This window comes from Notolepis coatsorum (assembly GCF_963971535.1).
Source record: "Notolepis coatsorum genome assembly, chromosome: 1".
NCBI classification, from domain to species: Eukaryota; Metazoa; Chordata; class Actinopteri; order Aulopiformes; family Paralepididae; genus Notolepis; species Notolepis coatsorum.
Window position 1 is genome coordinate 12,244,507 of NC_140165.1, and position 12,469 is coordinate 12,256,975.

Here is a 12,469-nt window from a genome sequence, read left to right on the forward strand (position 1 = left end):
GTGATAAGTGCCGCGACGTGTCATTTTTGTGTCGTCGCGCCGGCACTTATCACCTAGACTTTGCATAATAATAGGATGCGCGCACTTCGGCCTCAGTGACGAAGCCCAAACGTCGTTTGACCGTGTATGCCCAGCACTGCACCCCTGCTTAACCCTAACCTTAACCCTAACGCGCAACACGGAACACAGAAATGCAAACGCTGTCGAGTCCTCACAGTCAGCTTGTAAAAATAAACGGCACAAACTGACTACTTCCGGGTTTTACAGGAAACAACACAGAGTGCAAGCCCCCGAAGCCCCGCCTCACACAGAGTACAAGCCCCGAAGCCCCGCCCAGACGTTGAGCTTGCGGCTCTGCAGATTTATGCTCTTGGAGACTGATGAGGGAGTCGGCGAGAGGAGAGAGTCCGTGTTGTTGTTGTTGCTCCGGATCCGGATCCGCCCAGTGAGGCGTGACAGCAGCAGCAGCAGCAGCAGCAGCACCGACAAGATGGCCGAGGACACGGGACGAAAGTGAGACCGAGAGAGAGAGAGAGAGAGAAAACAAAATATCAGCGAGGAGGAGGTAGTCATTTCCACAAATGTCAAGAGAAGACCGTTAGAGTTCCCGACATAGCAAGTTATAGCGGAAAGATAAAGGCTCGGTAGTCGGAATTGCTCGCACCTCTGTGTCTATATTATCTGCGGTAAATAATGCAGAGGAGAAGTGTGCAGCTCGCTGACAGAACCCGGGTCCTCTGCGTTAGCTCGTAGCTAGCGGGGTTAGCCACGATGCTAGCCAGCTGACACATCGCTGACAGTAGTGTGAGGAGCGACGAATACCATTCGGGGGGGAAAGTGTCAGCGAGTGATCGGTGAACAATATCACTAAACACTTCGTCTTCTGCACGAAGACAACATTGTTGACGCAGTGAGTTGTAGCAACAAGCCTGCAGGAGGGGAGATCAGATGTGTTGCATGTTGTTAGCTAGTTAGCTCAGCGGTGTAGCTATAATAAAGCTAACATTGCGGCACCAGAAGTGTTGCTCGGGAGGAGAGATCGCACTGTTTGATCAGCTGTTTTTGGAGCACTTCGGGTTACTTGTTCCAATAAAATACAAGTTAATCGTTGTTGTGTGTTATTGAAGAAGGGCCTTTATCTTCTTCTTCTACACATTAAAGTTGTCTTCAACCTAGACGAGGCGTTAGTTCTTCTTGGGAGGCTCGGTACCGTTGGGTTGTTTAGGGTTCTGCTAACTAACAGCATCACACCCAGACAGAGGAGTGTAAACAAACCCAGCTGAGAAACCCGTCCTGTTAACCAGACAGACATCATCATCATCATCATGGCCCATTCTCCTATCCAGAGTAGTAACATACCAGGGATGCAGGTAAGCCGTGTGTAAACGTTGCCCATTTGAATGTCTTTTCTGTGATTAAATGTTTTGTAGCAGTACTGTCTTATCTGTATGTCGTGTATGTTATGATGAATTGAAAATGGGGGACCCTGATGTAAACAAGACGAAAGTCTTTCTCTGGTCTACATCCCTGGTTAACAATTGTGTGTATTGAGCCGTACTGTACTGTACCCATTCTGCAATCTGTTAATAAAGTTATCAATCAATCAATCAATCAATCAATCAATCAATCAATCAATCAAGAAAGAATTAAATGTGCACACTCACACTGCAGTGCACACACATCCTCTGTTACTTGAGTATCACAGACATTCCCTGTGTGTAGTGATGTGCACTGAGAGTGACGAGTGCAGTTTTATTTTTCCAGACATGTCACATAACGTTAGTCCTATTTGGATCTCGTGTCCAAAAGCATCTTGCATGGACCATGTTGCCCATGTTACTGCAACGTTGACTATCTTTAGAATCCTCCTGCCAGTGCCTATGGCGGGGGATACTTGTAGTGGCTAAATCATTTTATTTGACAATGGTCCCGGCTGGTACTAAAGTAGCTCATGTACTAGATTCTATTCCCCAGTGCTGTTTTATTAGCAGATTTCCATGGTTAGATTGTGTAGCCGGATGTGGTGTGGTACTGTAGAATGCAGAAGAGGAGGATTCATGCATACTATAGAGGCAAATAGTATTCACCTCAGGGACCAACGCTACCATCGAGGGTAATTAGGCAGCAATCAATCAGCACCGCAGTAACTTGCGTCCAAGGTCGTCCCGGAAAGTGTCTCTATTTAGTAGATTTGAGTGTTCAATCTCACCGCGCTATGGAAACGTGACAGTGTGTCGGTTATGAATTCCATTCCCGTCCATAACCATGTCGATTAAGTTCCATCCCGTCTGTCCTGCATTGGGGGGCATGGGGGCATTAGTAAAGCTGGCATGATAGTATTTCTTGGTCCACAAAACTTGCAGATCAACATTAACCATTTATTGCAGAGGGAAGCCTTTTTTTCATTCTTGGCACACTCGGAAAGGGCCGATTGGCCGTTTCCCTGCTTAAAAAGAGGTGGTACGAGGAAGTCGTTTTTTTTGTTGTCAGCGCCCGCTCTTGTGTTTCCCCACATAACAGCCTCTCGAGAGTTCAGTAATTTTAGTCCACATCCTGCGCTGTTCAAGTAGGTTATTCATTCCTCCCTCCCTCCCTCACTCACTCTGACTCACTCACTCACTCACTCACTCAGACGTTCAGTTGGACTATTGCCTCGTCACTGGGATAATGTAGTCCAGTGGTTATTCTCAGCCAAGTTGATGCCCTTTTATACAAGAATAAAGTTCCAAGGCCTGCTTGAGTAGGATGATGGCTCACGAGGAGACAGTAGCTGCTGAGCTGAGCAAGGAGCAACATTTGTTTATTTTTGTTTGGATTATTAGAGGCTGATTTCCTTACATTTTGATGAAGAAAATGTAGGCCTTGTGTTTTGGTTTGACACTGAGTATCTTTTATTATCTAAAAGCACACCGGAACTAGGGATGGGTATCGAATTCGGTACTTTTGAGGTACCGAACCGAAACACGTCGGTACTACCGAGTATCGATTCAAGTGAGATACCGAAAAAAATAAATAATATTTTTTATTTTTTTTGCTTTTTTATTTTCATGTCAACGTTCACACGCACAATATATGCTTACCTAGGATTTGACTTGATTCAACAACAAAGCAGTCGGAGCAATGGCAAGCCGAAAACGGTCGAAATTGTAGTTATTTGAAGTTTGGATTCTTTTTTTCACGACTGAGGTAGGCAAATTAAATTTTTTGAGACTAAAGTACCGAAAAAAGGTACCGTTGGGTACCGGTATCGATTCACAGGTACCGGTACCGTATCGGTTCAAATGTGAAAGGTACCCATCCCTAACCGGAACTGACACCAAGGGCAAGACACACCACACCACACCACCGACGTGACCATAGTAGGTTTGAGAGTAGGGCGACCAGGTGACAGAATGCAGGTGAAGACAGACAGATGGCCGATTCAGATGTTAAACAGTGTGTTTAAAAGAAGGGATGAGAGAGGATCTATTGCAAAGAATGAAAATGTAAAGCAGTTTCTTCTGCTATTTTTTTTTTCTTGGTGGGATTATTGGCCTATTGTTATACTTTTGCTGGCTCTCTCTCTCTCTGTCCTCTCGTTTCTCTCTCTGTCTATCTCCATCTGTCTCTCTTTCTCTCCACCTGCGTGTCTCTCTCTGTCTGACTCTCTGTCTGTCTCTCTAATCTCTCCCGTCTCTAATCTCTTCCGTCTAGGGCTGGACGGTATGGTCTAAAATTTATATCACGGTATAATTTGAAGCATAGGCGGTAACGGTATATATATCGCGGTATATTAATTTATCTTAAAATGGCTAACGTTAGCCCGTTGCTGCGCTAAAGCAAGTCTCCTCTCAGCCTCCTTAGCCAAATTGAAATGCCCAAACTACCGTACTTTTCGGACTATAAGCCGCACCTTTTTTCCCCATTTTTCGACCCTGCAGCTTATATAACGGTGCGGCTTATATGTGACTCGACGTGACTAAACCCGAAAATGTAAAAATCTAAATATTGCTTTTTTGACTGCATTGAAATGTTATTAATCTGTTCCCTTATTTGCTAAACTTAATACAACTTGTAAATGAGTTCATTCTTGTTATTTGTCCGACAGTATTGTGTCCCAATGCTAATTACATATGGTAATTAAACATTAAAACACCTGCGGCTTATAGTCCAGTGCGGCTTATATATGTACACATCATTCAATTTAGCTGCTGCGGCTTATATTCAGGTGCGGCTTATAGTGCGAAAAGTACGGTATATGACAAGGTCCGTGAGCAAGTGGAGAAAAACTCAGTACAATTAAACACGCCACTGCAACGACCACTGCAAACGTCGAGTGAATCGTCATTGCTACTGCTGTGACTAGCTGCTCTAGTCTACCGGTCACAAGGTACGAAGGTATAATCAAAATCCACACCGTAGCGCAAATTCATACCGTTTATACCGTATACCGTTTATACCGTCCACCCCTACTCCCGTCTCTAATCTCTCTCTCTCTCTCTCTCTCTCTCTCTCTCTCTCTCTCTCTCTCCCTCTCCCTCTCCCTCTCCCTCTCCCTCTCCCTCTCCCTCTCCCTCTCCTCTCTCTCCCTCTCTCTCTCTCTCCCTCTCTCTCTCTCTCCCTCTCTCTCTCGCTCTCGCTCTCTCTCTCTCTCTCTGTCTCTGTCTCTCTCTCTCTCTCTCTCTCTCTCTCTCTCTCTCTCTCTCTCTCTTCTCTCTCTCTCTCTCTCTCTCTCTCTCTCTCTCAGACACAGTCAGTTGTGTAAGTGATTATTTTCTAAGAGTCAGGCCATTGAGTCTCCTGCTGGTGTTTCTGCTTTTAACTCCCCCAACGTTTTGTTTTCTTTCAAACATTCCCTTTTTTTCCCTCTGTCCCGGCCTTCCTTTCTTCCCTTTCCCTCTGTTCCTCCCTCCCTCCCTCCCTCCCCCTCTCCCTGTTCTCTCTGCAGAATGCCAAAGCGGATCCGGAGGAGTTTTTCACCAAGCTGGAGCGCATTGGCAAGGGCTCGTTCGGCGAGGTGTTCAAGGGCATCGACAACCGCACGCAGAAGGTGGTGGCCATCAAGATCATCGACCTGGAGGAGGCGGAGGACGAGATCGAGGACATCCAGCAGGAGATCACGGTGCTCAGCCAGTGCGACAGTCCCTTCGTCACCAAGTACTACGGCTCCTACCTGAAGGTGAGGGCCGCCGGGTTGGACACGTCTTCGACCTCAGGGCTGTCCTGATCACGGTTGGGCACCGAGAACCGGTTCTAATAGGAACCGGTTCCTAACTTCCGTAACATATTTGCATTTAGATTCTTAATTTCGATTCTGTTAATTAATACCCTAGTTACAGTACAGCAACCAAAATAAACTGTATCAAGTCAACTGACAATGTGAATAGTATGAAAAAAAGTAAAGATTTTTCAAAAAATTAAATAAAAAATCTCCTGCGAAATAAGCTGTGACCTGTTTTGACCTGCACCTCAAAGAATCGGAATCGAGAATAGTTTAGAACAGGAATCGAAATGGAGAATCGGAATCGGAACCGTAATCGTTCAAATCCAAACGATGCCCGACCCTACTGATCATAGACGTATATAAAGGCTCGATGACTCACCCGCTTCGCTGGCCAATGGAGACCGACGTTGCCATATGGCGGCCATCTTGCCACAGGCCCACTCATAACATGAATGTCTGGTGCATGTACTATTGAAATAACCATAGCTTGCTAAATTTTCGACCGATTTTCGAGAACGGTTTGGTTTGTTAGGGTTAACCGTCTGTAGTGTGGTAGTGACAGGGTTAACCTTATGCAGTGTGGTAGTGAAAGGGGTAGTAACGTGCAGTCTTCAGATAATGGCGCTCGAAAACATTGTTCCCCTGGAAGCGTAACAACGGGAGTTATGTTTGTGGTTCTTCGACTGAGGTATTCAATCGGTGAATAATCGAAAAGCTTCGTTCTTCCAGGTCTGCGAGGTTAGAGGACAGCTATGGGGCTGGATGGGTCTTCTAAATGTTTTCAAATAAACATCGTTGTTTGAGAACTGCTTTTCAAAATGAAACGTTTAATTTATTATTCCTATCGGCTATTTCTCATGCTGATGTTGGCACATTTTTGGAGTGGAAAAAAAGAAGCTAAGCATTTTAAATCTTGATGTTGGCAGCGATTACCATGGTAACAACTGAAGCTTTTAAGCATTTGGGTCAGTCCCAGGCATAGCACACATGCGCACACACACACACACACACACACACACACACACACACACACACACACACACACACACACACACGCAATGAGCAGATCCTCACCAGGGATTGGTGTGTTATCTCCCTTCGACTGCAATACAACTGTGGACCCCTTGACTTAAATACCACTCTTATTGATATTTTATTGGTATCAATCTGATTGATCTCCTTCACCTACACTGGACATGGTGTTGGCGGCCCCTCCTCCGCCGTGTCAGATAAGCGTTTGGACCAGCGGCTTGTCGGTGATGTTCGGTGTGCACCGATGACAGAAAATGTACCATATTTCAATGTGTTTTGTCTGGTGAGCCCAACGCAATGGTCTCAAGTCTGTACTCCGTATCGGACAATGCTCAAAAGTGTAAGACCTTTTTTTGATCCTCCAATCCAATTGCGCAACACGTGTGGTTGGAGGATCAAGAAAAGGTGCAGGGTTTGAGATGGGTCAATTCTGAGTCTTACACTTTTCAGCATTGTCCGATATACGGAGTACAGACTTAGGACCATTGCGTTGGGCTCACCAGACAAAACGCATTGAAATATGGTACATTTTTGATCCCATTAGACAGAAACATAGAAAATGTAATCATTCAGCGGCTGGGTGCCGCAGCGGACATTGCGCTTGTCACCAACGCAAGAGACACCGGTCTCGAATCCGGCTGTCGGCGTTGCCTCCGGCTTGGGCCGGCTGTCATACTGACTCAATTGGCAGAGTCAGCGGGTGGAAGTCGATGGGTGGTAATCTGGTCGTTGTAAACAGCGACTCCTACAGGTCGGTTGGGGACGCCTGCACAGCAGAGACGGGAAATGGCGGGGGTAGTGTGAGCCTCCCACACGTTGCACCTCGCCAATGAGAGTCCGCGCTGGCAGGTGAAAAGATGTGTTGGGCTTCTACCCTCCCTACGACCGGCCAGTGGGGGGCACATGCGAGCAACGATCAGGACAGGGGAGGGCGAATTGGCACGAGAGGAAATTGGGATGGGGAAAAAATCACAGAAAAAGGAGGAGAAAAAGTAGGCAAAAAAAAATAATGTAATCATTCATCTTGGATTTTGGATTATGTTATACCGATTATATGTTTAGCCTGGTATCGTCCTGATATCCTACACAAGATTCAAGAGGTTTATTCGTCACATACATACACAAGACATATAGTGAAATGAAGGTGGCCATGCCCGCTTCGATTGTGCAAAAAATACAAATAATAATAGAATAAAATAGAATAGATAATAAAATAGACATGATAAAAGTACTAAGATAAAATGCAATACAATGCTAAGCTTACGAATTAAAAGGCAATGAGTCCTATGTACACTACTATACAATATACATACAATATACTAAAACATCCAGTTATGTTTTATTTCCTTTAAAGTGACCCTTTCTTATGTGTTTAAAGTGACCTGTGGTGTGTTTGTGTGCGAGAGTGCAGAATGTGTGGTGTGTGTGTTCATCGACAAGTATCTGTTTTTAGCCTGGTATCGTCCTGATATCCTACATATCCTGATATCCTAGCTTACCAACTTCTCCAGAGTCAAACAAGAAGATAGACACCAATTTCCTCTCTGCGTTCAGTAGAAAGCTACCCAGCTGCAAGCTAGCCTAGCTTAGCACAAATTAATAGAACCACTAGCCTAGCTTAGCACAAATTAATAGAACCACTAGCCTAGCTTAGCACAAATTAATAGAACCACTAGCCTAGCTTAGCACAAATTAATAGAACCACTAGCCTAGCTTAGCACAAATTAATAGAACCACTAGCCTAGCTTAGCACAAATTAATAGAACCACTAGCCTAGCTTAGCACAAATTAATAGAACCACTAGCCTAGCTTAGCACAAATTAATAGAACCACTAGCCTAGGTTAAACCTCCGGGAGAGGTGTTTTTGGCCAATAGCTAGGCTTCGCTTCCATTCATTTGTGCTAAGCTAGGCTAGTGGTCCGTCAAGAATGGCTTTCTACTGAACGCACAGAGAGGAAACTGGTATCTTATCTTCTTCTCTCTCTCTGGAGAAGACGGTAAGCCCATTACCCATAATGTTGCCGTGTTCCCTTTTAAGTATGAGAGTACGAGCCGCTAAGCGCTATATCCACCGAGGAGGCCGAGCAGGTTAAAGTCACAGCTTGACTTGAGTTGCATGTTTTTGCACGTTTCCTACTCGCAACACAACCCCCAAACGGTGCAAAAGTTGAGCAACCTAGTGGGATTCTTCTTCCTCTAACTACGCTTCCCTGGATAATCCCAAACTAAACATGGATTAAGCGGAGGGGAGTTTGTTTAAAGACGCCCACCAGTGATTATTACTGCCATCATGACTTGCTTATTAATGCTGCCGACTGCCGCACACCGCCTGCAGTAAAAAGCCAGTGTTCAGTATTATCGACTGGCTGTGAATATTCCAAATGAAATACTTAATTACCCTCGGTGTCGCCGTGACCGGTGTAGGAGGAGCGCTCCGCTCCTCTTATGTGCTGCACTGCTTTGCAATAAAGCCGGTATCCAGTCGAGCAATTGGCTGTGAATATTTAATCAGAATATAACTTCCTAAATACTTAATGACTAATCTCACGTCATCGTGGTCTCTCTCTGTCTGTCTCTCCCTGTCTCTCTCTCTCTCTCTCTCTCTCTCTCTTGTCTCTGTCTCTCTGTCTCTCTGTCTCTTGTCTCTGTCTCTCTCTCTCGTCTCCCTCTCTTGTCTCATCTCTCTCTTGTCTCTGTCTCTCTCTCTCATCTCTCTCTCTTGTCTCTCTCTCTCTCGTCTCCCTCCTGTCTCTCTCATCTCTCTCATCTCTCTTGTCTCTCTCTCTGTCTCTCTCATCTCTCTCTTGTCTCTCATCTCTCTCTTGTCTCTGTCTCCTCTCTCGTCTCCCTCTCTTGTCTCTCTCTCTTGTCTCTCTCATCTCTCTCTTGTCTCTCTCATCTCTCTCTTGTCTCTGTCTCCTCTCTGTCTCCCTCTCTTGTCTCTCTCTTGTCTCTCATCTCTCTCTGTCTCGTCTCTCTCTCTGTCTCTGTCTGTCTCTCTGTGTCTCTCTCTCTCTCTCTGTCTCTCTCTCTGTCTGTCTCTCTGTCTCTCTCTCTGTCTCTCTCTCTCTGTCTGTCTGTCTCTCTCTCTCTCTCTCTCTCTCTCTCTCTCTCTCTCTCTCTCTCTCTCTCTCTCTCTCTCTCTCTCTCTCTCAGGACTCAAAGTTATGGATCATCATGGAGTATCTAGGTGGTGGCTCAGCATTAGATTTGGTAAGTGATGATGTCATCAGGCTGCATGCAGCTCCGTACTTAACACTTTCAGAGCCCAAGCTTAATCTTGATTTACCGGTTGAATGCCCACCATCCACTTCAATGTTAGCGCTAATAACGCCTAATCTATGTTTTAAATTATGTGTCTAATCTGCCCGTCGCTTATCAATGACTCGTTTTCCAGTCAACATTGTCGAAGCGGATTGTTTTTTTATCGGTTCATTTTCGTTTTATAGCATTTTGAAAAGCCCTCGTTTTCAAGGAAAATATAAAGATTCCATGATAAACGCCCTTTACTGGAATATTCTAGAATACACAAAAACGTTGTAATTTTTCGGCCTATTTATGAATAGTTTTCAAATAAACGCTAGATTATCGATAGTATAATCGATAGTGTGTACGTATGCACGCTGGGGCCGCGAGCTGAAAATCGATTCTCTGATTTCCTCAAAGCGATCGCGCACACACACACACACACACATAGGGCAAACGCTGATATCTCAGCGAATACAACTCTGATTATCCCAAGACTGGTCAAATAGATTCCTTACCCCAGATCAGATGTTCTCCAAAAAGATCATTCCAATTCCTGATCGCCATTCCAAAAATCGATCACTACTGTCTACCATCGATTGGCTACTGTGAATATATATTCCAGGCTGATTCCCGTCCCGCGATCACTTCCATGTTGAGCAGACGTCTCGCCAGCTCAGGGAGCCAGCTGGCCCCGCCTCTACATATCACTGATCCCAGGTCAGTCTAAGCGACTGATGTGCAGTTTTCAGGGATAGACGATAGGGGGGCGCTTTTTCCATTCTGAGCTGCTGATGGGGCTGGTTTACCAACGGGAGACTCGGTTGATGAAATATGAATTCAGATTGCTAATAAAAAAATAAAACAATAATTGTCGTCGTGGGCATTCAGGGGGGGGGCTGATAAAACGTCATATCACGTCGTGGGCATTGAAAGTGTTAATGGACTTGAAACCTCCCTGTCATACTGACAGACTCCTGACAGAGACTTTCAACTAGGGCTGCACGATTTTGGGAAATAATCTAATTGCGATTTTTCAGACAGATATTGCGATTGCGATTAAATTTGCGATTATAATATATATATATATTTTTTTAAGCAGCCCCACAGAGGTTTATTGTAAAATGCGGCTTGCATCTGGCCCACGCGGTGGGTCTGTTCGGGACACAGAGCCTGAAAATGTTTCTTTTTACCTGGGAATCGATACCGGTACCCAACGGTACCTTTTTTCTGTACTTTACTCTCCCTCTCTGAAGTCTAAACGTCACAACACACAATCTAAAAACCCTTACCTCCCTCTCCCAAAACCGATCTTGTATCTCAATGGGACTTCCTGGTTAAATAAATTGAAGAAAAAAAAGAAATAAAGATTTGCGATGTTTTTATTTTTTTGCGATTTGCTAATTGCATCATTCCAAATCGTGATTTCGATTTTTAAAAATCGATTAATCGTTCAGACCTGCTTTCAACCACCTTCTTTTATAATCTTTTTGTCATATGGTATGACTGAGTTATATGTAAACAATGACTGAGTATTATCCCTTTCACTGCCACATGACAGAAGATTAACCCTTTACGTCGGTTGTGTGATAGCAAAGGGTTAACCTTCTGTCATGTGGCAGTGAAAGGGTTAACCTTCTGTGTATTGTCGCAGTGAAAGGGTTAACCGGTTGGTAGCGCGGCGGTGAAAGGGTTAAGACTGAGTTATATGTAAACAATGACTGAGTATTATGACTGAGTTAAACAATGACTGAGTATTATGACTGAGTATTATGACTGACCCCAAGCATTTTTCTCTGCATTATGTTCTGTAAAAAAAAAGCTTTAACACATTGGACACCAGAGGGCGCTATGGGCATTGGGCCGTTGTGTGCCAGCGCTTTGTTCAATGAGGAGAATGCCGTGTTTGCAGTGCTGAAAACTATATTAAATATTATAGCTATGGGCGGCTGGGTGGCTCAGCGGACATTGCGCTCGTCACCAACGCAAGAGACACCGGGTTCGACTCCGGCTGTCGGCGGAGTGATGCAAGGCCTCTATCCTCCCTACAACCGGCCAGTGGGGGGCATATGCGAGCAACGTTCAAGACAGGGGAGGGGAGAATTGGCACAGTGGAATTGGGATGGAAGAAAAAGAGGAGAAAAGTGGATAAAAAAAAATTATAGCTATGGATCTAATAACGTTGTCGATTGTCAGTGAGTTTCTTCCAGTCAACATGCAAAAAACAGAAAAAAATGTCATACGTACATTTCCGCTTTATACCGTGGTGAATATGAGTATAGTTTGGGTGATTCTGAGTAATCCCAGGAAAAGATGCGAAAACAGCCCTTTAGTGAAATCCACTTATCACGTTGTAATTTTTCGCCTGATTATCGAATCATCCTGAAATCAACGCTAGATTATCGGTATTATCCTTCCTCATGCAAGCATGAAATGTGGTTTAGAGCGGGGCGCCCATCCGTGCCGTGATGATGACCAACGGGACACAGCACACACACATTCCACACAGACAGGCTTCGATCACGGGATCAAAATATCGGATCAACGCAAGATTGGATATATATAGTCCTTACCATGTCTCTGATGTAATGCAAAAAGAATAATCCAATTATCTGATCGCCATTCCAAGTACTGGTCGCGGTAGTCCGTCCCACGTTATCCGGCATTGCATATGAACGAGGGGGGGGGCTATTTGATGCATCGTTGTAAGCGCTTGTCTTGCCGGAGTATTTAAACCCCGCCCGCACGGCTCAGCTTGGCCCAGAAAACAAACTACATTGTTTCAAATGGAGTGCAACAGCGGCCGCAAGGCGTTAGGCGGCGGTATTGACCGTCTGCGATCTCACACACTCAGAACAGCCTGCAACAGGCTGCCCCGATGAATTATGAATGGCAATAGCGAATAAAAGAAATAACGATTAAAACCTGAGATATCTTGGGTTTGGCGCCCAGCGCATGGCGAGTTAACCCGAGATATCTCGGGTCTG

At 45.0% G+C, this 12,469-nt stretch overlaps 1 protein-coding gene across 2 annotated transcripts in view; it reads left to right on the forward strand.

Moving 5' to 3' along the window:
- Window positions 1–490: 490 nt before the first annotated feature.
- stk24b (serine/threonine kinase 24b) overlaps window positions 491–12,469 on the forward strand; it is a gene marked incomplete at its 3' end in the record, with an annotated part of 35,002 nt that continues 23,023 nt past the window's right edge. For both annotated transcript variants that reach the window (XM_084327540.1, XM_084327541.1), the window contains exons 1-3: window positions 491–1,370; window positions 4,928–5,158; window positions 9,393–9,449. In XM_084327540.1, the coding sequence (XP_084183666.1) occupies window positions 1,326–1,370; window positions 4,928–5,158; window positions 9,393–9,449 (333 nt within the window). In that variant the 5' untranslated portion in view covers window positions 491–1,325. The remainder of the gene's footprint in view (window positions 1,371–4,927; window positions 5,159–9,392; window positions 9,450–12,469) is intronic.